The sequence below is a fragment of the Cebus imitator genome, unplaced genomic scaffold (genome assembly GCF_001604975.1).
Source record: "Cebus imitator isolate Cc_AM_T3 unplaced genomic scaffold, Cebus_imitator-1.0 Scaffold79, whole genome shotgun sequence".
Classification (NCBI taxonomy): Eukaryota; Metazoa; Chordata; class Mammalia; order Primates; family Cebidae; genus Cebus; species Cebus imitator.
Genome location: NW_016107394.1, coordinates 5,637,321 through 5,663,618, shown reverse-complemented (window position 1 = coordinate 5,663,618; position 26,298 = coordinate 5,637,321). Strand labels below are relative to the sequence as shown.

The 26,298-nt window shown below is 38.4% G+C and overlaps 1 protein-coding gene across 5 annotated transcripts in view; it reads right to left on the bottom strand.

The window, feature by feature from the left end:
• Nucleotides 1–26,298, bottom strand: part of UVRAG (UV radiation resistance associated) — a 309,856-nt gene that overhangs the window by 224,956 nt on the left and 58,602 nt on the right. For 4 of the 5 annotated variants that reach the window (XM_037740137.1, XM_017533023.2, XM_037740139.1 and 1 more), the window contains exons 4-5: nt 22,255–22,416; nt 12,568–12,642 (exon numbers count right to left, since the gene is read on the bottom strand). In XM_037740137.1, the coding sequence (XP_037596065.1) occupies nt 12,568–12,642; nt 22,255–22,416 (237 nt within the window). The remainder of the gene's footprint in view (nt 1–12,567; nt 12,643–22,254; nt 22,417–26,298) is intronic. The other variant, XM_037740138.1, reaches the window with a different exon arrangement.

Here is a 26,298-nt window from a genome sequence, read left to right as displayed (position 1 = left end):
GACAGAGTGGATACAAAGAGACTAGAGTCCACAGCCCCACCAGGAAACTACTGTGGCGACCCAGCCCTTTGGGAATGTTGATCTGAGTTTGGATTATGGCAATGGACATGGAAAAGCAGCCACATTACCAGAACTATTTCAAAGAAGAACTCAGAAGAGTCTAGTGGCTGACTAAATAGAGTGGATAAAATTTTTTTTAAAATGTATCAACACTAACTATAAAATTTGAGGCCTGGATAAATTAAAAAATAGTTAATAATGACATGGAAAACTGGAAGAGAACGCAATCCTGGAAAGAAAAATGAAGAGCTCCATTTAAAGTATAATAATTCGGCAGATGTCTATGCAGAAATGTCAGAACCCACTAAGACAGAGAATCAGAATTTTGAGTAACAAGCTATACCAGGGTTCTCAACCCCTAGGGCAAGCATCACCACCTGAGCTCCACCTCCTGTCACATCAGCAACGCCATTAGATTCTCATGGAAGCTCGAACTCTACTGTAAACTGTACATGCAAGGGATCTAGGGTGTATACTCCTTATGAAAATCTAACTAAAGCCTAATGATCTGAAGTGGAACAGTTTTATCCTGAAACCATCCCCACCTCCATCTGTGGAAAAACTTGTCTTCCACGAAACTGATCCCTGGTGCCAAAAAGGTTAGGGACTGCTAAGCTATACTGACGACAACCAAGTGGTGTATTCCAGCAGAATTTCGAATGATCTGCTGCTACAGAAGCTTCCTTCACTAATCTGACAAGTATTTACTGGATTATTATTATATGTCAGAAACAGTGCTAAGTAGTAGGGATCAATTGGTGAAAACATGCTGTCCCTACTCTCGCACAGTAAACAGTGTAGCAGGGAAGAGACACAAGCAAATGGCCAATCAGAATATAATCGGATCAGGGTCAGTGACGAGGGAAATGTAATACAGGTGCTATGGAAGCATATGAAAGGGATATATTCACATTGGATTTAAGAGGTACATCACAGAAAAACCTTCCTATGGAAATGGGGCCTTAGCTAAAACTGATGTGAACAAATCTTAGCCTAAGGAGTGTTAAGGATGGAGTGTTTAGACATAAGGAATAACAAGACCTCATAAGCCATTAATTACTGAGGACAAATACTGCTGACAAGATTTGAATAAAGGAAGAACATGATCAGCATTTTAGAAAGATAAATCTGGCTATAATGTCAAGAACCAGGAGAAAAGTAGATATCTAGCATAAAAGAAGGGACTCAGGACAACTTTATGTTCTGGCTTGAGAAAGTAGGTGGATCGTGGTACCATTCACTTCACTAAGAAACACAGAGGAAGAGTTGTGAGAGAGGAAGGGGAACTGAACTCAATTTGAGCTATGGAGAGCATGTGTATCACTGAAACATTCAGGCAAATTTGACACATGTCTAGATACGTGGAAATCTAGACTGGAGGTGTCTATCTGGGAGGAAAGCTTTTCCCAGCAAGACTTGCCAGTGTTCTATATTTATTCATGATACCGTAAGTGAGCTTTGAAAGTAGTCTTCTTCTACTTAACCTAGGGAAAATAAGAAATCTTGATGGGCAAGGGAAAAAAAAAACAATGGCTCATCCTACTACTTGAGCACATTTTGAGTAGACTTTTTAAAAATACAGTGCTTTATTTGTAATGACTACAGCTGCCTAATGAATCAACAGAAAGCCTGTGTTCCTAGATGTATATGTTCATATGGACATTAATAACACTTTTAGGTGTCAGTGAAGTTTAAGCCGAATGAAACTGTGCACATATCTCTGTTAAGCATCATCAAGCCTTAGACACCCCTGGCTCTGAGATCTGATGAAGCCCAGATGCTAAGTTGTTAAGGAGGGAAGGTGAAACCTCTTCTTAGACAATTAACCTGAGCTGAACGAGTACATCCCCACAGTTTTGGCCCAACGTTTGAGACAACAGAGGATGTTTTTCCCCTCCTTTAAAACAGGGAGAAACACTGAGAAATAAGAATAATGCTATTTAGCAAAGGTATACAGATCCTGAAACTAAAATTAATGATTTTAAATGTAAACAGAGGTGATGTTTTTGTTCATACTTCAGATATGCTCAGAAAATAATCACAATCACAGGCACACACTCCAAGTATGAAGTGGACTAAGTGCCTTCAATGCTACTCCACGACATGAGGACTGAAAGTAACACTGCCAAAGTAGCCATCCCTTAAGTAAAAAGTCTACCCTAAAACAGAGATGGGAACAATGTGATCCTAGTAGACTTCATTCACTCATGGAAAAATATTCAGTAAGCAAAGTCTATGCTAAACCCTGAGACTATAAAACTGAGTAAGGCATAACCTCAGCCCTAAAGGATCATATGCCCTAATAGGAAGAAAGGATGTATGCCCAAATTACTGTAACTGTGAGAGAATAGAGGAGAGTAGGAAGAGATGGTAACAGTGACAGCATGTTAACTAGCATTCGTGGAGAGAGAAAAAAGAGAGAGAAGATTTCCAGTTTTGTATAACAGTTGAAACAGAAATTGACTTATAGGATGGGGTGAGGGGGCTCAAATGCCCTCATTACAAATCTAAAAAAGAATAGTGAAAACAAGTTTTTAAAATATTAAACAAAACAAAATTTTAAACTCTCTGAATCTCCTGGTGAGAACAAGTCGAGCTCTGTTCTGTTTACCTCTCAAGAATCTAAAACATCTATATGAAGAACCATACTTGGCTTTGAATTTTACAGTACTAACGTTCTCAAAAGCTCCAAAATTGTGCTAAGGAGACAAGATCCTCCAAATTCATAACAGGAAACATGGCATTTTCCCAGATTATTCTCTGGCTTCAATGAAGAGAGAGAATGGGGACCACACTGCAGCAGCAGGATTTATAAACATGAATTACGGGATAAGATGATTTTCCAAACATCTGTCAAAAGCTAACTCGATCCAAGAGAAAAGGGGGAAAAAAGACTCAGAGGGAAGCCAAATATAGTGAATAATGTGTGGAACTTTTGTGGACTTGAGTGGGTTGATGGTCTCATGGGCATTGCATGCCCACTCTACAATAATAAATACCCAAATCTGTAGAATAAAGCACTTTCATACTGTTCAAAGTGTTTGCATGTGTACTCTCATTTGATTCCCACATTGCACAACTAGTTATGCTTTGTGCTGGTTAAAGTGAAGGGAGAGCCTTGGTACGCTGTCACACTATATGAAGTGGGAAGAAAGGTACAGAAGCCATGCAGCACAGTGGTCAAGAAAATAAGCCTTCAAATGAATCAGACCTGGGCTCCAATCATGGATCTGCTACTTACCACCTATGCAATCTTGCTTGGGTCAGTAGTTTAATGCTTTCTTCTAAGGTACTTCACTCATAAAATGAAGATAACTACCTCATAGGGCTGTTATATACGGGTCAAATAAAAATACGCAACCTATCTGGAATAGTGTCTCATAGCAGGCACTCAGTAAATGAAAACTCGTAATGGTAGTGTTTTAAAGCTCTGTATTCCTGAGAGGAGAAATAGGAAAAACATTAAAAAATAAAATAGGCTGAGCATGGTGGCTCACACCTGTAATCCCAACACTTTGGGAGGCTGAGGTGGGCGAATCACGAGGTCAGGATTTCGAGACCAGCCTGGCCAACATGGTGAAACCCCAGCTCTACTAAAAATATAAAAAATTAGATGGGCATGGCGACACACGCCTGCAGTCCCAGCTACTCGAGAGGCTGAGGCAGGAGAATCACTTGAACCTGGGAGGCAGAGGTTGTGGTGAGCGAAGATCACGCCATTGGACTCCAGCCTGACAACAGTGTGAGGCTCCATCTCAAAAAATAAAATAAAATAAAATAAATAAAATAAAAGCTCTATACCTATCTAGTATAATACTGTTGGCATGGAATCACACCAGCTCAAATAGTTGAAAAATAAAATTTTACCCTGGCTTTAATCTGGGCTCAGATCTCTAGATGCTTTACAATAAAACAAGCAGTTATTATAAACAGCCCCTGAGGGTTGGCCCAGTCTCTGATTCTTCTACGATATTTTGTATGGGGCGGTGGGGGGCGGGGGGTGGCGGGGAAGGAAAACCAAACAGAATATGCATAGGAATGGGTTTTTTAAATGATTTTCCAATTTTTCATTGATAATGTACTGAAAGACCTGAGGAGAAATATACCATATCCAGCTCTCTTGTTAAAATATAGGCTTTACTTGGGACACTTAATCCCTACTTCTGAACAATGTTCCGCTTGTGTACTACGTGGGACGTGCTTTGGAAACAAGTTAGTATCCATTAATATGACTAACAAGAGGAAATAACCATCCATTTAATTTCTCAGTTCTACAAAGTTAACTACATGGAAATCTCTTAACTTGTCTGGGTTTCAGCATCTTCATCTGAAAATGAAAACACTACTACTTGCCCCTCTAAGATGCTATAAGTCAAAGAAGATATATCTAACAGTATATAATCACAGTTAGCGAAATTAAATAATGGAAGAAACCTCACACAGAAATTAAATGATGAAAATCTTCTATCCCATCACCTCTTCCCAGGTGTCATGGTATAATGAAGAAAGTGTATGCTTATAAAGAGGGAGAGATATGTTCTGATCCAGGTTTGCCACAACTCATCCTAATATCTTGGCCATTTCATTCCGTAGGTACTTAGTATATACGTATTAGATGCCTGCTACTGTGCCTGCTACTAGTATTAGAAATACAAAGTTAAGATACAGTTTGTACCTTCTAGAAAGAGAGACAGATATACAATTCAAAAAATTAGAATAAACTCAACAGCTACTAACAGAGGTATGTCAAAAGGGCTTCAGGAGCAAAGAGAAAGGGGCAATTTATCGTATAGAAATGACTAAGTCATGGAGTGAAAGGAAGTCACTTTGCCTCCCTGTGACTCAATTTCCTTTAAGCAAATAATAAAAATCATTATTTTCCCTACCTTCCTCTAAGGTTGTTATAAGGATGGAGTGAAATTACTTATAGGCAAATCTCTAAAGATTAAAAAGCTATGAAGGTAAGTATATAGATATACAGAGATCTATAAATTATAGCAGCTGGGCATGGTGGCTCACGCCTATAATCCCAACACTTTGGGAGGCCAGGGTGGGCAGATCACTTGAGGTCAGGAGTTCGAGACCAGCCTGGCCAACATGGTGAAACTCCATCGCTACTAAAAATACAAAAATTAGCTGGGTGTGGTGGCAGATGCCTACAATCCCAGCTACTTGGGAGACTGAAGCAGGATAATCGACTAAACTCAGGAAGCAGAGGTTGCAGTGAGCTAAGATCACGCCACTGCACTGCCGCCTGGGTGATAAAGTGAGACTCTGTCTTAAAAATAATAATAAATAATAAAATAAATTATAGCTACATCTAAGTTATCATCCGTAGCATGGAGCTAACTTGCCATGTCAAGTTCAACAGATCATGAGCCCTCTGAACCTTATCTATAAAATAAGAGTATTGGGCTAGATAAATAATATTCCCTGCAGTGTTATCCAGCTAATTAGGATTTTCTTACTTTTGAGATATGGAACCTAAAACTGAGAGGTTAAGTGATTTGCTCAAGGAACACAGTACCAGAACAAATTGAAAAATATAAAATAAGGAAGTTTCATTTGTGCAGGTTCTCAAAACAAATCCTGAAACTTGTTATAACTAAATCTTCAATCTCAGCCTATGTACTTGAGACAATCAAGCTATATGGTTATTTTTGTGAAATTCGTCACCAAATTGCTATTTCAATATCCTGAGAGTTTCTTTGATTCACAAAGATTTGCTCCTTTTGACTTGGATTCTATTCCTGCTCTATTTTTTGCCATTAAAATAAGAAAGTATTGCCATCTACTGGACTCTAAAGATATTACTGCTACAGCTTCTAGTCAGAAAAGAATTCTTACTGGTCTAATGCTTTTGCACCTCATCAATAGTACAATAGTTGGAGTAATTATACCACTATGAGTTACATAAAAATAAATGCCAAAAGTTGAGGTTGGAGGTAATCCAGGGTGGGACAAATATCATCTGCTCAAGATTTTTATTCTCAATTATTGCTATGATAGCCCAAAATACAGCAGGCATTCACCTGCATTCGCTAACAAAATTTTATTGAGCGCCTGCTACACACCAGGCACTGTGCTAGAGATATAGTGTTAATACAACGGTAAGCATTAGAGATGTAATTCCTTTTATCATAGGATTTAGAGGCTAGTGAGTAGCAGTTGCCAGGAGTGCCTATAATTAAACTCACATCAATCTGACTCCAATACCCATATTCCTAACGATTAGGACTATGTATTCATCCAAAGTAGCTGTCGGCAGTCCCACAAAAGAAGAGTGGTCACCAAAAGGAAATTCAGGAAAGATAATCTTACTTTTATACATTAAAGGCAAAATCCTGAATGGGAATCTGAAGATTTCCAGCTTACTGGCGCAACAGCCTTGTTTTCTCACCCTCTCCTAATCACCATCGTAGCAGTTAAACCCACCTAGAAAACCCATGTCAAAATCTCTCCAGGCCACCCAGCCTTATTCACCAACCGCCAGCTAAAACATCAAGGTACAACAAAGCTCCTCTTTGCTTCCCAATAGTCACCAAACATTAAAACCTCTGCCTGAAGTGCTCTTCAAATTATTTAAGGTTCTGCTAAAACTTGCCTGCATTATCTGCAAGACGCAAACAACTGATACCAAAAACAATTTTCAAACTAAACTCCTTTGTAAACTGGATGTCTTCTGGAATATATGCTATCTTATCTCCTCAATAAAGAAAATAAGTGTGAATCCATGTCTTATACTTTTATCCCACAGTACCTAGTTTAATAATGGGCTTGATATTTTTTAACAGAAAAAAAAAAAAATCATGAATCACTTTTACAACTAAGATAAAAATCTGCATCATCACTTATTCAACTTCTCTTTTGTCTGCATTGCTATTAAATACTTATACTTAAGGTTGCAGTATCTGGCTGGGTGTGGTGGCTCCCGCCCTAATCCCAACATTCTGGGAGGCCGAGGTAGGAGGATCGTTTGAACCCAGCAGTTCGAGGCCATCCTGGGCAACACAGTGAGACTTCATCTCTATTTTTTTATTTAAAAAAAAAAAAAAAAAGAGTGCCACATTTGTATGACAAATAAAGACCATTTTGCTACATAAAATTAGCAAGAATATATCATTCCCTAATAATGCCAGGAGAGGTTTGTGAACAAAGGATTAAAATCCACAGTGTTTACTTTAGTGAAAAAAATTTCAATATATTAAGTAATGTCCAAACACACTCCTAGAAGTGAAAATGAACTACTTATCCGTTGTATTCTAAAGTTAGGTGATTTTGGTTCCTAAAAACTCAACAGAAAGGTATAACGCCTTTGGGAGAAACAGATAAAGAGAGCAAAGTTATGAACAAATGCGTGATTTCAGCTTTTAGATCCATAATGACTTTAAGACATATGAAGAGAATGTGGACAGACGGAGTATTAACATCAACATAATCATCAGCAATAATAAAACTGTTTCTGGTTACAGCTAATGTAAAAAACAAGAATGCCAAAGAACTGGTCAACAAAAACTTTAGGCATTATTAAAAGTTGCTTTCAAATGTGCTCTGTCATTGATTTCTAAGTATAACTTTTCCTCTTCTGTATAAAACATTCATTCTTAAAATTTAATCCTGTTCTCAAAGTCTTGTTGCTTTAGCATTTTAAAGCTTTAAATGAAATATTTCAAACCTATATCTTTTTATAATTTTTTTTTAATATTTTTTATTTTTTTGTGATTGCAAATATATTTGGACTTAATGCTACCCCCACACTACACGTTTCTTTTTACCTTTTATTTCCTTTTCTGTTTCCTACCAAGTTTACAAAGCTCTCTATACTCTTTCTATTCCCTTTTTTCCTCTGCTAATTAGAAATCTATAATCTCTGTTTTTCATCTTTTTTTTTTTTTTTTGGCGGGGGAGTAGAGACAGGGGTCTCTCTTTGTTTCCCAGGCTGGTCTCAAACTGCTGCCTTCAAGTGATCTTCCCACCTCAGCTTCCCAAAGTGCTGGGATTACAGTCCAGGCACAGTAGCTCACGCCTGTAATTTCCACACTTTGGGAGGCTGAGGCGAGTAGATCACTTGGGATCCAGAGTTCGAGACTAAAGTGCTGGGATTACAGATGTGATCACCACACCCGGATCTCTGTTTTTAGCCTTTACTTTAGGTATCCTTACATTTTTAACACGCACACTTGATCATACTTTTTTCCAACAAATCCTAAAGTTGGTTACTATCTTTATCCTCCTTCCAAACAAATCAGTGACCTCAATGATTCTTAACCTTTTGAATACCCACTGTCACCCTATTATGGTTGTCTAGGGCAATGGTTTTCTCTCTGTGTGGGGAAGGGCCAGCTGGTAGGGTTTTTTTCTCTTTATTCCATTGTGAACTGATAGTTTTGTAAAATACAACAAAAAATCTCAATAACGTCAAATTGCTCTAGAAGTTCTGAAACTTTTACTCTCACTTTTTCCACTCTGCTCACCACAGACTAGACAGACAGTTCCTGGACTAGCACTGGTCCAGACTACATTTTGAATAACGACGGCCTAGTTTGTTTCACCTTAAAATACATATGCTTATCAGATATTTATTTGTTAGCTTACAGTCAGAAATTAAATTCACTGATGTTTTAACCATTTGTATACCCTGTGTTTTAACCATTAATCTCTGACTGTACATACTATATCCTCCCTTTGGTATCATTTTCTATTTGCATCATTCAGCATGGGCAAATGGTCTGTGGGTAGTAAACTCTCAGTCTTTATGAATTTAAAACTATCCTTGCCAGGTGCAGTGGTTCACACCTATAATCCCTGATACTCAGAAGCTAGGGTGGGACTGGGCAATAGAGCAAGACTCTGTGAATCGATCAATAAAACCCTCTCTCACTCTTACTTTTTTCTGTTACATAGGCTAGAGTGCAATGCTGCGATCATAGCTCACTGCAGCCTCGAATTTCTGGCTCAAACAATCCTTCTACCTCAGCCTCCCAAGGAGCTTGGACTACAGGCATGTACCATGCCTGGCTAATTGTTTTTTTAATTTTTTGAAGAGATAGGATTTCATTACGTTGCCCAGGCTGGTCTCAAGTTACCCTCACTCTTGACTAAAAGTTTACTAGATACTGAATTAATACATTAATAATTAACAGCACACTGAAGACATATTTCTTCTGGCATCTACTGTTGCTGATGAGAAGTCTGTTGTCTGCCTAATTTGTAAGTAATATTTCTTTTCTTGCTGCTGGCTTTTCAAATTTCCCCTTTTAGGATTATTATTAAAGTTCTGCAGTTTCTCTAAGCTGTCTTTTCTCAGCCCCATTTGTAATAGGGAGAGCCCCACTCAGCTTCTCCTGCTCATCTAGGCCTCATTTTGCCCCAAGGGGCCCATCTTTCTGCCTACTTCTGGGCAGGGCAGTGAGAAGGCCCGAGTCTTCTGCTTCTTCCCACTTCTTTGTGTTTCTATTCCATTTCTGTTCCAGAGATGTGTATTGCCTTGTTTCTTGTTTGTTTCAGGAAGGAATATTTCTTTTACATTTCTCTGATTTCATCAATCCTTGATTTTTGTTTGGTGCTGAGGAAGGTCTCAAACAACTGTGAGGTCAGCAACTGTGAGGATCTGGCCACAAGGTTCTTGGGGATTAAATACGGTAATAGATACGAAGTTCTTACAGTTTTTGATATAGGGTAATGCTCAATTGATTTTAGCTACTAATATTATTATCATATGTGCCAGACATTGTCCTAAAAGGTGAGTTATACCAGTTGCAGGAGGAATTTCATAACACAACAGTATGAGAACAGCTAACCCTGTCAATGAGATATTACAAACAACAGCAGTATCAGTCCCACGATTCTTTCATTAAATCACAAACACTTTTACTAAGCAAACTGCATACCCCAAGAACTGTGGCAGATGCTGGGAATTCAATATTACTTACTGAAATTGGTCCTTCAAAAGCTTACAGACTAGAAAGGAAGACAGGCCTTGTTGCAAAGTGATATATTTTATGTCAAAGGTATACACAGCATGTTACTATAGGAACTCAGAAGAGGAGAGCTTCAAAATAAAGAAAGAAAAATGTCTATCAGAGTTTGAACTGAATCTTGAAGAAGTCACTTGAATAACTTCCATTTTGTTAAATCCAATGGGCAATTTTTGGTCCTCCTATTTGATCACTCTCTCCTCTTAAAAAACAAGCCAAGAGGCCGGGTGCGGTGGCTCACGCCTGTACTCCCAGCACTTTGGGAGGCCATGGCAGGCAGATCACCTGAGGTCAGGAGTTTGAGACCAGCCTGAACAACATGGAGAAACCCCATCTCTACTAAAAATACAAAATTAGCCAGGCGTGGTGGTGCATGCCTGTAATCCCAGCTGCTCAGGAGGCTGAAACAGGAGAATCACTTGAAGCCAGGAGGCGAAGGTTGTGGTGAGCCAAGATGGCACCACCGCACAGCCTGGGCAACAAGAGCGAGACTTTGTCTCAAAAAAAAAAAAAGCAAAAAGAGAAATAACAACAACAAGAACAAAAGGCTTTTTTTCTTTGGACTCTGAGATTCTACACAAAACTTTGCTCTCTTTTCCTTGGACCACTTCTTCTCAGTCATCTTTTCTGATGCCCCCTTGTCTATGTGGCCTTTAGAAGCTGGAGGTCTTCAAGGCATGAGCCCCCTTTCTTCCTACAGTACTGCCTGCTCCTAGTCTATCTTATCCCCACTCATGACTTCAATGACTGTTTGTCATTGGCCCCAGATTTATATTTCTAACCCAGTTCTCTCCTCTAAACTTCAGACTCATATATCCAAATGCCTACTTCCATCTACATATGGATGTCTCAAAGGCATCTCAAACTCTATAGGATCAAATCGCAACTCACAATCTGCCTCTACCAAATCTGGTTTTCCAGTATCTCTTAGTCTTCTCAGTGCCTGGCACCTTTATCCATCCAATTACTTCATCTAAGCCAGAAACCCAAAAGTCATCCATAACACCTCCTTTTTCTTATACCTTAAATTCAAACCATCAGCAAGTCCTAATGATTTTACCTACTAAAACTTTCTTAAATCTATCATCTATCTTACTGTCATCCTGTTTCAAAGTACCACATCTCTTATCTCATATACTGTAAGATCCTCCTTACTGACCTCCCACAGATACTCTTGCCTCTTCTACAATCAGTCTCTACTGCAGCCAGAATCAAATTATTGAAATGCAAATCTGATTAGATCACTGCCTTGCTAAAAATCCTTTGACACAGCCCCCTGTTCTTAGGGTAAAATCCTTTAAAAGTCCTGTGTGCTGTGGTCCCTGCCTAGCTCCCCAACCTCATCAGGTATCACTCCCCTTTCATCACTCTGACCTTCCTTTAGTCCCTAAAACTCATGATATTCCCTTCCACTTCATGGTCTTCCAACATGTTAACCTCCTCTGCCTGAAATGTTTTCTCTATTCAGCCCCTATCTCCTTTACACAGCTCACTTCTGTTCATCATCTGGAGTGTAGCTTTAAAAGTCAAGTCCCCAAGAAGACGTTTCTTGAGCCCTTAGAATAGGTTAAGTCCTCATGACATGTTTATATAGAATTTACCGCCATTTGTGTTTACGTGTTTATCTGCTAGATTACTATATCCATGTTTGCCTCTTCCATACGCCCCACAACAGCAGAAAAACATCCATTTGCTCACCACTGTGTTCTCAGCACTTGGAGTATTGTACAGTGGCTGAAATACAACAGGCGCTCAATAAAGTGTTGTTGAATAAATGAAGTCCTCTAAGCAACAGCATTTCAGATAACCAAGAGCTATGAAGCAACATGATCACTAAGAGCAAATAATGCACAGGGCTAATAGGTAGAACACCATACTAGCATACAAAAAGCATACGTTATAGAGGCAGGCAACCTGATATCTCAGTTTAGATACCTTCTAGATGTATGAACCTATGAAGGCCATCACTAACAACCTTTTTCATTATCTATAAAATGGAAAGGACAAAACACACCGCATTAGTTTGTGGCTAGTATTAAGTGGGAAAAGGACACGAATCACCTGGCACAGTAACATAGATAGTAGGTACTCAGTAAATATGAATTTGCTTCCCTTTCCTTTCTCTAATAACCTTTAGATGTAGAGATAATGCTGACCATAAAACAACCTGATTCATAGTTTCTTAAATGTATTGAAAGTTATAAAAGATATCTGAAACATTTAATAAAACTGTATAGCAGTTAATCAAAAATCGCCATCCTTTCTTAACCCCCAAAGAATTATGTAGAGTAAGAGAAAACAGTTAGTTCCAGATTTCCTTTAGAAAAATTAATATAATCTGGATTTAGAAAAGATAGACTGGATGGTTATGTGCCTTACAGAATGAGTTTTCACATTAAAAAACATTCACCTTAAGCCACACTAAACAACAGACTTAAAGCATGATTCTATCCACACAGAGCTTTTCAGGATTATATCTACCTGTACACCTCAAGACACACCTGCACTAAACAGAACTCATAACTCTTACCTTATGTTCAAATGGAGCACCATAGTAGCCGTCATTCAGCCCAAAAATTATTTCATTTTGGTTTCGGGCATGAATCTAAGGGAGGAGGAAAATACAGTATTTGTTATTTTTATTCCAATCATGTTTTAATATGACTAGAGAATGACAGTTAAAACAAGATCTACTTCAATACTGAGAAACAGGCTAACTACTTCTAAACATACAAGCAGAAAACCAATCACTATTCAAAAGACGAGGTGATCAATTCTGCATTTCCTGCTTTAGTCAAAGGCCTTGCAAAACTATCACGTACGATCACAGGCATCACCATTCACACATTTTCCACAAACATTTCTTGAGGTTGTTGCAGAATGGCTATTGCTGAATAACAGGGCATTCACAGGCATATTATACACTCTCCGACCTCAAAGAAAACACAATGTAGTAAGTCTAATACTTTTTTTTTTGAGTCGGAGTCTTGCTCTGTTGCCCAGGCTAGAGTACAGTGCCATGATCTTGGCTCACTACAACTTCTGCCTCCCAGGTTCAAGTGATTCTCCTGCCTCAGACTCCCAAGTAGCTGGGACTACAAGCGCACGCCACCATGCCTGGCTAATTTTTTGTATTTTTAGTAGAGACAGTGTTTCACTGTGTTAGCCAGGATGGTCTTGATTTTCTGACTTCGTGATCTGCCCGCCTTGGCCTCCCAAAGTGCTGGGATTACAGGAGTGAGCCACTGCACGCAGCCAGAAATACTTTTTTTTTTTTTTTTTTTAAAGACGGGGTTTCACCATGTTGGTCGGGCTGGTCTTGAACTCCCGACCTCAAGTGATTTGCCCGCCTTGGCCTCCAAAGTGCGTGGATTACAGGCGTGAGTCACCATGTCCGGCCAGGAATACTTTTTAAAATATGAAGCCTAGGCCTGGTGCAGTAGCTCACACCTATATTCCCAACACTTTGGGAGGCAGAGATGGGCAGATAGCTTAAGCTCAGGAGTTCAAGACCAGCCTGGGCAACATAGCAAGACCTCTTCTCTACAAATAATAATAACAATAAAAAATATTAACTGGGCGTGATGGTGTACACCTGCGGTCACAGCTACTCAGGAGGCTGCAGTGGGAGCAGCCTGAGCAGTCAAGGCTTCAGTGATCCATGATTGTGCCATTGCACTCCAGCATGGGCAAGGGAGCACAAACCCATCTTAAAAAGAAGAAAAAAAATGAAGCCCTAGAACAAACATAAAAGATTAATATATTCTATTTTCAAAAAGACAATTTTTTAAAAGGCACCCCTAAAGTCTTAAATGTTTACCTAATTATTGTCTGCAAACTGCTTTCTTTCAGATGAGGTGAGCCTCAGTCAGTGCATCAAAAATTAAACTTTACTTAAAAGGTGGGAGGAATAAAACTAAAAATTAAGGAATTGAGGCCAGGCACGGTGGCTCACGCCTGTAATCTAAGCACTCTGGGAGACCAAGACAGAAGAATCACTTGTGGTCAGGAATTCGAGACCAGCCTGGACAACATGGTGAAACTCCATCTCCACTAAAAATATAAAAATTGGGCCAGGTGTAATGGCTTACACCTGTAATCCCAGCACTTTAGGAGGCCAAGGTCAGGAGTTCATGACCAGCCTGGCCAACATGGTGAAACTCAAAAACTATCCAGGCATGGTGATGGATGTCTGTAGTCCCAGCTACTCAGAAGGCAGAGGCAGGAGAATCACTTGAACCCAGGAGGAGGAGGGCAGTAAGCCCAGATTGTGCCACTGCCCTCCAGCCTAGGCGACCAAGCAAGACCTTGTCTCAAAAAAAAAAAAAAAAAATTAGCTGGACGTCGCAGTACACACCTGTAATTCCAGCTACTAGGAAGGCTGAATAAGGCAGAAGAATAGCTTGAACTCAGAGGGCGGAGGTTGCAGTGAGGCAAGGTTGCCCCAAGCCAACAAAACAAAGACAAAAAAAAAAAAATCCATAAAAAAAAAAAAAAAAAAAAAAAAAAATTAAGGAACTGAGATTAAAAAAAAAAAAAATTCAAAATAGCATAAAGTGCTCAACTATGAAATATATAAATAGATTTAGTTACTTCATCAGAAAGAGTTGTGGCCAAAAAAAAATTCTTCTGCTATGAATGTTTTAAGTGAAAGTTCATGTGGAGGAAAGACCAGAAGGACTACCAGAACAGAATCTCTCCTTTCTCTAACTAGAGATGGAAAACAGTCAAAGCCAGCAGCAGAAGATTCCCGTGAACATTTCCTGACTTCCATATCTACCACCCCTACCACCAAAGCAAAATTAATCACATACTCCCTGATACCTACATCATTTACTGAACTGAATACTATACCAAAAGATGAGTCTGCAATCATAAAATTATAATAAAACTGCAAATCAACTCAGGGAGTTTTTCATCTTAGAAAAGAGAAAACATTAGGAAGGCAGTCTCGAGATTAGAAGGATCCTGAAATTTTATAAACATAAAACACTTTTATACATATATACCTGGGGGAAAAAGATTAGTTATAAAGTTCTCACAGTATAAACCTCATGAAGATGGGCATTAAATTAGTTTGTTGAAAATAAGAGATAATATAGTACTAGTACTTGAAATACATGGGGCTAAAAAGTAAGTAACCTGAGTTCTAATTCCAACTTTAATTGTTTCATCAGGAGCTCTTCAGAGAAGGGAATTCTGGCTTGTTTTACAGCCCTGGTACCCCACAGTCTACCATATAATAGTTTATCAGAGTTAATGGTGTATACTTTAATTCCTTCATCAGCCAAAAACCATAAAACACTCCCTGCTCTATCATGCAGGAGTGTCATAAAAACAGAATGAGATAATAAGATGTGAAAGTATTTTTGGAAATTAGATGTAAAAAACATTGATTAAAAAATCTAATAATGTATTAGGAATCATGCAACCATAAAGCTCAGAAAGATTCTTTTGTTAAATAAACATGCTTAACAGAACAGGCTATATCATACTAGCACACTACTGTGAACATTTCAGAACTGTTAAATTATGCTAATAAGTGTGATGTGTACTATCCTTTACCAATTATAGGTTAATGACCTAACAATAATTGTGTTAGAATCCTAATATGGGACCAGGCACAGTGGCTCACACCTGTAATTCCTGCAATTTGGGAGGCTGAGGTGGGTGGAGCATCTGAGGTCATGAGTTCGAGACCAGCCTCACCAACATGGATGAAACTCCATCTCCACTAAAAATCTGAAAACTTAGCTGGGCGTGGCGGCATGTGCCTGTAATCCCAGCTACTCAGGAGGCCGAGGCAGGAGAACTGCTTGAACCCAGGAGGCAGAGGTTGCAATGAGCCAAGATTGCGCCACTGCCCTCCAGCCTGGGGAAAAAGAGCAAAAATTCTCTGTCTCAAAAAACAAAAACAAAAAAACAAATCCTAACATGGAAACCATAGAACTCAGAACTTTACTAATCCAACCACAATCTCACATTTATTTTGATTTTGATATATTTATGAGAAACAGCATACCTTGGTTTTTTTGAGATGGAGTCTCACTCTGTGGCCCAGGCTAGAGTGTAGTGGTGTAATCTCGGCTCAATGCAACCTCCGCCTCCCATGTTCAAGCGATTCTCCTGCCTCAGCCTCCTGAGTAGCTGGACAGGGTGTGTACCACCACGCCCAGCTATTTTTTGTATTTTTAGTAGAGATGGGGTTTCACCATGTTGGTCGGGCTGGTCTTAAACTCCTGACCTTGTGATCTGCCCACCTCAGCCTCCCAAAGTGCTGGGATTACAGGTGTGAGCCTCTGCGCCCGGCCAAAAAACAGCATACTTTTTAAGATAGCTGCTAGAATTAGTGAAATGAATAATAAATACAGTCTAAACAATGAAACAGCTAATAGCCTAAATCCACCAAACACTGTCTGATCTTTGGCAAATCACTCAATCTTTCTGAGCTTCTATTTTCTTACTTAAATACTGAGGAAGATAATAATACTTGTTCGTATGATCTTCAAAAAGCTCCAGGACATTGTATGTATGTAAAAAGATAGCCAAACACTCACAAAAAATTAAAAATAAAATAAAATAATAAAAATACCCAAATACTGAAGGAGTACACAGTTGCTGTTGTTATTAATCTGCTGTTATTAATACAAAGTTTTAACCACTTAAACTAAGCACAAGAATTTCTTCCAAAACACACAAGTTAGGATGCTACATAACCCATATACGCAATATACAAAAGGAATCTACCAAAAAAAAGTACTAGACTTCATTTTTGAGTTTAGCAAGGTTGTAGAATACAAGCTCAATACAGAGATACACGTTTCTACATATACTAGCAAAAAAAAAATTGAAAATAGAAATATTAAAAAAGAAATACACACCAGTTGATATCTTAAAATGAAAAAAAAAAAAAAGAAATGCCATTTAAATTAGCATAAAAATCTATAAGGTGCATCTGCTTTGGGTGAAAAAAAAGAAAAAAAAATCTATAAGTACAACTCTTAACAAAATATGTGCAAGATCTGTATGCTGAAAACTACAAAACACTGATGCATGAAACCAAAGAAAATTTTTATAAATGGAGAGATATATCATATCTGTAGACTGAAAGATTCAAAAGTACTAAGATGTCAATTCTGCCCAAATTTTCCTAGATTCAACATCTATCAAAATCCCAGGATTTTTATAAAAATTGACAAACTGATTCTAAAGTGTATATGGAAAGGCCAGAGACCTAGAATAGCCAGAAAATTTCTGAAAAAAGAACAAAGTTGGAGAATTCATTGATTGAATTCTAGACACATTGTAAAACTACAGTAATCAAGACAATTTGGTATTGGCATTAGGTCAGAAATACAGATCTATTGAACAGAACAGAGAGTCCAGACTCAGAACCACACTAATGATTCTCAACTACTGATTTTCAACAAAGATGACAAGATAGTTCAATGGAGAAATAATAGCCTTTGCAACAAAGAGTATAGGAACAATCGTTCATCCATCTGCAAAACAATGAACCTTCCGCTTTATACAGAAGATTCAAAATGGGCGGAGCACAGTGGCTCAAGCCTATAATCCTAACACTTTGTGAGGCTGAGGCAGGTGGATCACCTGAGGTCAGGAGTTCAAGACCAACATGGTGAAACCCTGTCTCTACTAAAAAGTACAAAAATTAGCTGGGTGTGGTGGTGTACACCTATAATCCCGGCTACTGGGGAGGCTGAGGCAGGAGAACTGCTTGAACCTGGGGGACAGAGGTTGCAGTGAGCCAAGATCACGCCGCTGTACTCCAGCCTGGGTGAAAGAGTAAACTCTGCCTCAAGAAAAAAAAAAAAAAGAAAGAAAATTCAAAATGGATCATTGATGTAAATGTAAAACCTAAAACTAGAAGAAAGCTTACAAAAGAAAATAAAGGAAAAAGTCTTTGTGATCTTGAGTTAGGCAAAGATAAGACACAAAAAGCATGAAACACAATAGCAAAAACTGACAGTGGACTTTACCAACATTAAAAAATGAAAAGACAAGCCACAATCTGGCAGAAGGTATTTGGAAAACACATATCTTATAAAGAACTGATTTATATCCAGAATACATAAAGAACTTTTACAACTCAATAATTCAAGCAACTCAATTAAAAATGAGCAAAAGATCTGAACAAACACTTTACACAGAGAGACAGACTGGGGGAGAGAGAGAGAGAGAGAGAGAGAGAGAGAGAGACTGATCTCAAATAGACTTTTTTCTTACAAGGCTCAATTTAATTTTGTCATGAGGAAAATTCAAATTAAAACTACAATGAAATACCACCTCAAACCCATTAGAATGGTTAAAATTACAAAGACTGAAAATAACAAGTGTTAGCAAAGATGTGAAACAAAAGAACTATTATATATTGCTGATGGGAATGCAGGATGTTATGGTCACTTTGGAAAACTGGCAGCTGCCTATAAATTTCAATATACATTTACCATTACACCCATCAATTCCATTCCTGGAGATTTACCCAAAAGAAACACAAAGACCTATATTTAAATATTCATAGTAGCTTTATTATGGCGGTGGTTGCTCAACTCTATCCATTTTTCAAATTCACTGAATTGCACACTTTTATGAGGGTGAATTTTATGACATGTAAATTGTACCACAATAAACCTAACTTTAAAAAAAAAAAAAAAAAAAAACACTTTATTCAGAAGTCAGTCGGCCCTGATTCTATCCAAGCTAGTCTAAATATCTCTTCCTTGTACCACTCTCACAACTGTCTATGAAGGTATTCATCAATCATCAGTATACCGGGTCTAAGAACCTTGTCCTATACATCTCTGGATCCTTAACACAAAGAACAATGCCTGGCAGAAAGCATACGATCTATCAATGGACCTAACTGATGCTGGCTATTGTCCTAAAACATCTTAGCCTCACATTCCTCCAAAACTATGTAACTCTATTTAATCCTATTTTTAGCAGTATGTTACTTGTTATGGCTATTTTATAGATAAGTTTTGACATTCTACAATGATCTTAAGTTCCTATCTGCTTTAAGAAACATGCTTTTTTTTCTTTTCTTTTCTTTCTCTCTCTCTTTCCTTCCTTCCCTTTTTTTTTTTTTTTTTTTTTTTTTTGTCTCTGTTACTTCAGCATAACTAACTTTACACAAAGATACCTGAACGCCAACTCTCTGAAATTGGGGCCGGTTAGATATAAGCACAGTTGGGTATGCCAACAAGATCACCACCAAAGGAATGTGTGACTTGAAAAACATGATGAAGCCCACCTTCAATGGCCAAAAAAGCCTTTCTGCCCTAGAGCCCTGCAACCACAATGTTAAGAAGCACCACCCTCCACGGAATGTAAACAGTTTCAGATAGAAGAGAAACAACTGCTTAATATCAGAGTCTATCCACAGAGAGCCAAGTATGGCATGTGGGAAGATAGACAGGGCATATACCCCAGTGCGGGGATCTGGTTGGCCAGTCTAACGGCAACAAGTATCCAGTAGCAAAAGAGAAAACAAAGGTCCCAGCCTAAACCAAAAGTCATTATTTTTTAAGTTTTAATTAAGATAATTCCTAAAACAGAGAAAAAAATAAAAAGTTTTTTTTTAATGTTTAAATTGTAGTTTAGAATGTAAAGAACATATATATTATATCATTGTTCTGGTCACTATAGGACACAAAATAAATAAAAATATGGTAAGAGCATGATCTCACTTGTCTGTGGAATCTAAAAAAGTTGAACTCATAGAAGTAGAGAGTAGAAAGGTGGTTAGCAGGAGCTGCATGGAGGGGAGGAGGATTGGGAAGATGCTGGTCAAAGGAAACAAAATTTCAGTTAAATAGTAGGAATAAGTTCAAGAGAGTACAACATGGTGACTACAGGTAAAAAATTTAAAGATAAAAAGTATGGTAAACAAAATGATCCTAGAGATTTTTAGGTTTTTGTTAGGTTTTCAGATTTTTTTTTTTTTGAGACAGTCTTACTCTGTTGCCCAGGCTGGAGTACAGTGGCGAGATCTCATTGTAACCTCTGTCTCCTGGGTTCAAGCAATTCTCCCACCTCAGTCTCTCCTGAGTAGCTGGGATTATAGGCATGTGCCACTGTGCCTGGCTAATTTTTGTATCTTTAGTAGAGGAGACAGAGTTTTGCCACGTAGGCCAGGCTGGTCTCGAACTCCTGGCCTCAAGTGATCCTTCCGCCTCAGCATCCCAAAGTGCTGGGTTTACAGGCACGAGCCACCACACTTGGCCCAGATTTTCAGATTTTTAATCTGAAAAAACGCAGAATTAAATTGTTCCTTTAATAAGAAACATCTCAGAAAGTAACATATTGAATAAACGTGAAGAAAGCATCAAGATGTTTACAAATAATCTATGACTAACATTTTATGGTTATCTTTAATAGTAGTACCATAGATATCACAAAATAGAAATGGGATTCATTCCAAAGTGGAGTGGAGGGTTACCAAGGACCATATGTATATATACCAGTGCAGTACAGCACAAAGAGAATGAATTTTTTTTTTCTTTTTTTGAGACAGAGTCTTGCTCTGTTGCCAGGCTGCAATGCAGTGGCACGATCTCAGCTCACTGCAACCTCCACCCCCAGGTTCAAGCAATTCCTAAGCAGTTGAAACTACAGGCGCGGGCCACAACACGCAGCTAATTTTTTGTATTTTAGCAGAGACAGAGTTTCACCATGTTGGCCAGGATGGTCTCAATCTCCTGACCTCGTGATTCACCCACCCTGGCCTCCCAAAGTGCTGAGATTACAGGCATGAGCCACTGAGCCTGGCCTAGAATGAGTTTTTAAATCAGCCAGACCTGAATTTAAATCTTGGCTCCAACTGTGTGATCTTAAATCATTTCTTAAAGTCTCTGAGGCTCAATTTCTCACCTGGAAAATAACGGCAATAATATCAACCTTCACAAAGTTGCTATAAACATTAATTATAATAATCTATATCTGATGATAGCAAATATGTTTCATTTCATTTGCAATTCTGACAGATTGCTAGTTTTGTCCTGTAATACTGTTAGAAAGGATTACAAAGGCCAAGTTCGGTGGCTCATGCCTGTAATCCCAGCACTTCAGCAGGCCAAGGCAGGAGGACTGCTTGAGCCTAGGAGGTCACGACCGGCCTGGGCAACATAGCAAAACCCCCAGGTGAAGCGAAAATGAGTCTTCCTGCTTTTACTTCAAGTTGTACCACCTTTCCAGACTGAACCAATGTCCTTCTTATATATATTGATTGATATCTCATGTCTCCTTAAAATATAAAACTAAGCTGTGCCCTGACCACCTTGGGCACATGTCTTCCTGGGACTGTGTCACAGGCGCATCCTATCTTGGCAAAATAAACTTTCTAAATTAACTGAGACCTGTCTCAGATTTTTAATGGGTTCATACCCATCTCTACAAAAAAAAAAAATTTTTAATTAGCTGGGCATGGTGGCACCTACCTGTAGTCCCAGCTACTTTCTGAGGCAGGAGGTATTAAGGGACTGAGGCTGAGGCAGAAAGGATCGCTTGAACCCAGGAGTTTGAGGCTACAGTGAGCTATGATTGCACCACTGCACTCCAGCCTAGGCACCAGAGCAAGGCCCTGTCTTTAAGTTTAAAAAAAAAAAAAAAAAAAAAGAAAAAAAAAGAAAGGAAGAAAGAAAATATTATGGAGCTACTTTTGAGCCCAGTTAAAAGAGAACTGTAATCAATTGGCTACATCAGTCATGGTACAACAAAGGTGGAGAACCGGTAACAGCATATAATCCAGGCATGTGTCATCCTGTGCTCAATAAATAGTAGATCTTCTTATTTCTGGAATAACCCAACCCTACTAGTCAAAAGAGAGGTATCTGACATGATATTCCTTACTTCAACTTAATTTTCAGATTCTAGGTGAGGACATCCAGTAAGACAGAAAAACCAAATGCTATGAGAAAGCACAATCTTTCCTAAACACACTCACAAATCTGTCTTCATAAATTCTTCAGATAGAGGTGTTTTTTAAACTATGCAATGATTCCAACATAACAACATAAGTAACATAAGTAAACAATAACATATATAAATGTTCACAAGGTCTCTCTTAGTAATTTAAGTAAACAATTATAAGAGTCTGTCTTTATACCAAGAAACGTAGAATCAGAAAAATCAACAGAAAGGTTAAACAGGTTAATTTGGAGATGACAACTACTTGAAACCACAATCTAAAATTTACCTGCTGACCCAAGTATTTCAGCCCATCCAAACAGACTTTCCATTCAATCAACAGCTGGTAGACGTTCTCCTTTCCACCCCATATCTTCACCAGGAAACAAGATACAGATGTATCAAGATGGTCTGGCATAATTCCAAAATCGAGACTCCGCCAGGTTGGATTCTGCTCATGAAAATGAAAACGTGCTTTAGGACAACTCTAACTTGTTTACAATTATTTCAATTAGGGGTGAATTATTTTGTTTTTCAAAACCAAAAGACCTCATAAATACATTAAATTGCAAACTTAAGTAAACCAAGAAGACATTCCAATTAACACAAAAGGAGTGATAATGGTACTTTAGAATTTTTCTGCTTATTTATTATAGTCATTAGAAGAAGTGTATATTCCCATCTCTCACTGACATGGCTTCATATGGTAATTCACTCATTTATTTAACACTTAATACATGATTAAGAGCCAACACATAAACAATGTCCTCAAAGAGGCTCCAACTTATTGTTGGATTCAAACCTCTATTTAAATAATTACATTGGTTTGTGCAAAGTTCAATAACAGAATTATGCATAAGGCAACACAGCAGCAGAGAAAGGAAAAATAAACTCTGAAGAACAGGGATGATATCACAAAGGCTGTGAAACCTGGCTTTTAACATGTAAGAGGGCTTTCACCAGATTAAAATAAGGAATTCTAGTCAAAGGGGAACACAAGATGACAAGGGCTCAGAGGTATCAAATGCCAAAGTGTGGTTACGGCACTAAGAGTGACTGCTGGAGCATACAACACAAAAGTGGCAGGACACAAAGCTGGACAGACACACAAGGCAATGAACTGAAGGATCCTTTGATGCCTTTTGCTAGGCCAGGAATACTTGACTCTGTTCAACAGTGGGGCCATTGAAATGCTTTCAAGTTGAAAATAACAAGGTCAGCTTTATGCTCTGAAAGAACATTATTTCTCATTAAGAGAATCGTCTAGATAGTTGAAACCCTCTCTGAAAAATAAAAATGTTAAAGAACTTTCATAACATCAAAGGAATGAACTACAATGTAATAATCAACTACTTTCACTTATTTCCCCTACATTGAACATGAGGGCTTTCACTGCTGAATGTAAACAAAATCAACCTGATTAAATTACCACTTTTCATATTATGTGAATCAATAAATCAAAGGGTCTTCAGATACCAGTCACTAACTGCTGTCTTGTAGCAGTTTTTTTTCCTGACCAAAGTGTGAGGTGGGAGGGGACACTGAAATCCTACCACAAATAGCATGATGATAACACAGTATGTACGTTTATGCAGTCAGTTTTATGCTGGATTGTATAAAGACTAAAGTCTAGTCATGCAAGAATTTCAGTCTAATATCAACAGAATTTTACTCTTACATGATCTCCAGTCTGTATGTCACTATAACTTAGTTTTGGCAGCCCTGCTAAATAGGGGCAGAGTTTCATTTAAATGTGAAGATAACACTAAGGTCTAGGAGTAACTATGCTGAAATGCTACAAGTTCCTCAGGCTGAAGGGAAGCAACACTGGACATAGACTTGGATCTAGGTGAAGGAATGAGAGCACTGGAAATTGTAAATATGTGGGTAAATATAAAAGACTATATGGCCCAAGGGTGAATGGAAGGGAGCCATCCATTTCTGATAATGGCAGACAAGACAATCCTTTCACTGAAAACAACTAAAATCTCAGCTAAAATGTTTTTAAATAGTAATAATAATCACCATTATCATCAAGAAGTTTTAAGCCAAGAAGAAAGAACCCAGAAGGATAAGTGGTGATCTAGAGGTCTTTATCGTGAAGCCATGACGAACCTATACAAAGCTCGGGCTTTGGTTTCTTTCCACATTCTTTCTCTAGTTTTGTTTGTTTGTTTGTTTGTTTGTTTTTCGAGACGGAATTTTGCTCTTGTTGCCCAGGCTGGAGTGCAATGCCATGATCTCGGTTCACTTCAACCTCCGCCTGTCAGGTTCAAGCAATTCTCCTGTCTCAGCCTCCTGAGTAGCTCAGACTACAGGCACCTGCCACTATGCCTGGCTAATTTTTGGTATTTTTAGTCGAGATGGGATTTCACTATTTTGGCCAGGACTATGTCGATCTCTTGACCTCATGATCCACCCACCTTGGCCTCCCGAAGTGCTGGGATTACAGGCGTGAGCCACCACACCTGGCCTCCACATTCTTTTTCTTTTTTCTTTTTGGGGTAGAGACAGGCTCTCACTCTGTTGTCCGCACTGGTCTCAAACTCCTGGGCTCAAGCAATGCTCCCACCTCAGCCTCCCTAAGTGCTAGAATTACAGATGTAAGCCACTGCACCTGGCCAGTTTTAGCATTCTCAAAGGAGACAAGAACATAATTCAAGAGCCAAGCCCAGGTCCCATCCATGGCTAAAAAATGTCTCTCTCCACACTGAACTGGGACCACAAATGAGCTATATCCCTAAACAGCATGAGTCCACCAAATCCCTACCCACAAATGTCTGTAGGAAAGGTGGCCATGAGGGGTGGGAGGAGAAACTTCCTTGGAAGAAAAAAATTACACAGAATGCAGCAGAGATAATAAATAAATTTATATATGAAAAAAATGGTTTTAAAACATGATGACAGTGTAAAAGATCTGATAAGCATTTAGTAAGCAGTCCAGAGAGAGAAAATGGATTAAGGAAGGAAGGAAGAAATTATCTGAAGAGATAAGTAGCAATTTACTAGACTGATTAAAAAAAAAAAAAAAAACTAATTCACAGGTTTAAACACCTAACAGGTCCTAAGCAAGATAAATGAAACCATATCAGAACACATAAAACCAAATAACTGACAACTACGAATTCCACCCAATGAAAATGTTCTTCATGAATCAGAGTAAAATAAATACATTTTCAGAAAAGAAAACTTGGAAGTATGACACTAACATATGCTCATTAAAGAAAATGAGCTCATTAAAGAAAACTGCCACAAAATCAAGAACAGTTAGTGACCCTTATCTGAAAACCTTTTGATTTACTGATTTACATAATACGAAAATTGGTAATTTAATAAGGTTGATTTCCTTACATTCAGCAGTGAAAGTCCTCATGTTTAATGTAGAGGAAACAAATGAAAGTAGGATGCACTTTAGGCAAAGTGAAGTCAGAACATTTTTGCTGCAAGAAAGAATGAACAGCAAATAAATGGTATCTATAAGAGTGAATCTAAAGGAGGAGTGGGATGTCTGACAGATAAAATAAGTAGCTTAGCTAAATTTTTCCCACAAAAGCAACAATAAAACTGGACAAAACTCACAATCCACTGGCAGAAGTTACTGACTTGAGGTATCTAAGTATAAAGTCACCAATCACTGGGTGACCACTAAGCTACGCAGACATAGGAGTAATCACTAGAAATGTGGATGGGCTTGGGAACAGCAGCAGTCACCCAAACAGAAACACTGGCTTGTGGAATGGCTTTGAAGGGTCATGTAGCTTCAGCCTTTCATCTGGCAAATGAAGAGAGCTGACAGGCAGAGTGGTAGAGAGGAAAGTGGTATAATGAAGCCACATTGTTGAATTACATGATCCCCTGTGTCTCAGCATCTTCAGTTATAAAATCTATCACCTCACAGGGTTTTTATGAAGCTTGAACTGAATAGTAATAAATAACTAATTATAGCAATAGCTACTATTTTAATACTTACCAATGACAGTTACTATATAAAGTATTAATAATAGATTAAAAAGGGCATAGAAGAATGTTTATTTTGGCACATACAAATATTTAAACTGCTGAATAAATTAGCCTTGTTAATCCTAACAATAAATCCTCATGAAGTAAATAAGACAATTTGTTAATACCAATAGTTAAGACAAAATACCATATTTCATCAAATCCAAGATACCACCAGTCATAAAATGCATCAAATTTTATATACAACTAAAAAGAATTGATTTTAGGCCGGGCGCGGTGGCTCAAGCCTGTAATCCCAGCACTTTGGGAGGCCGAGGCGGGTGGATCACGAGGTCAAGAGATCGAGACCATCCTGGTCAACATGGTGAAACTC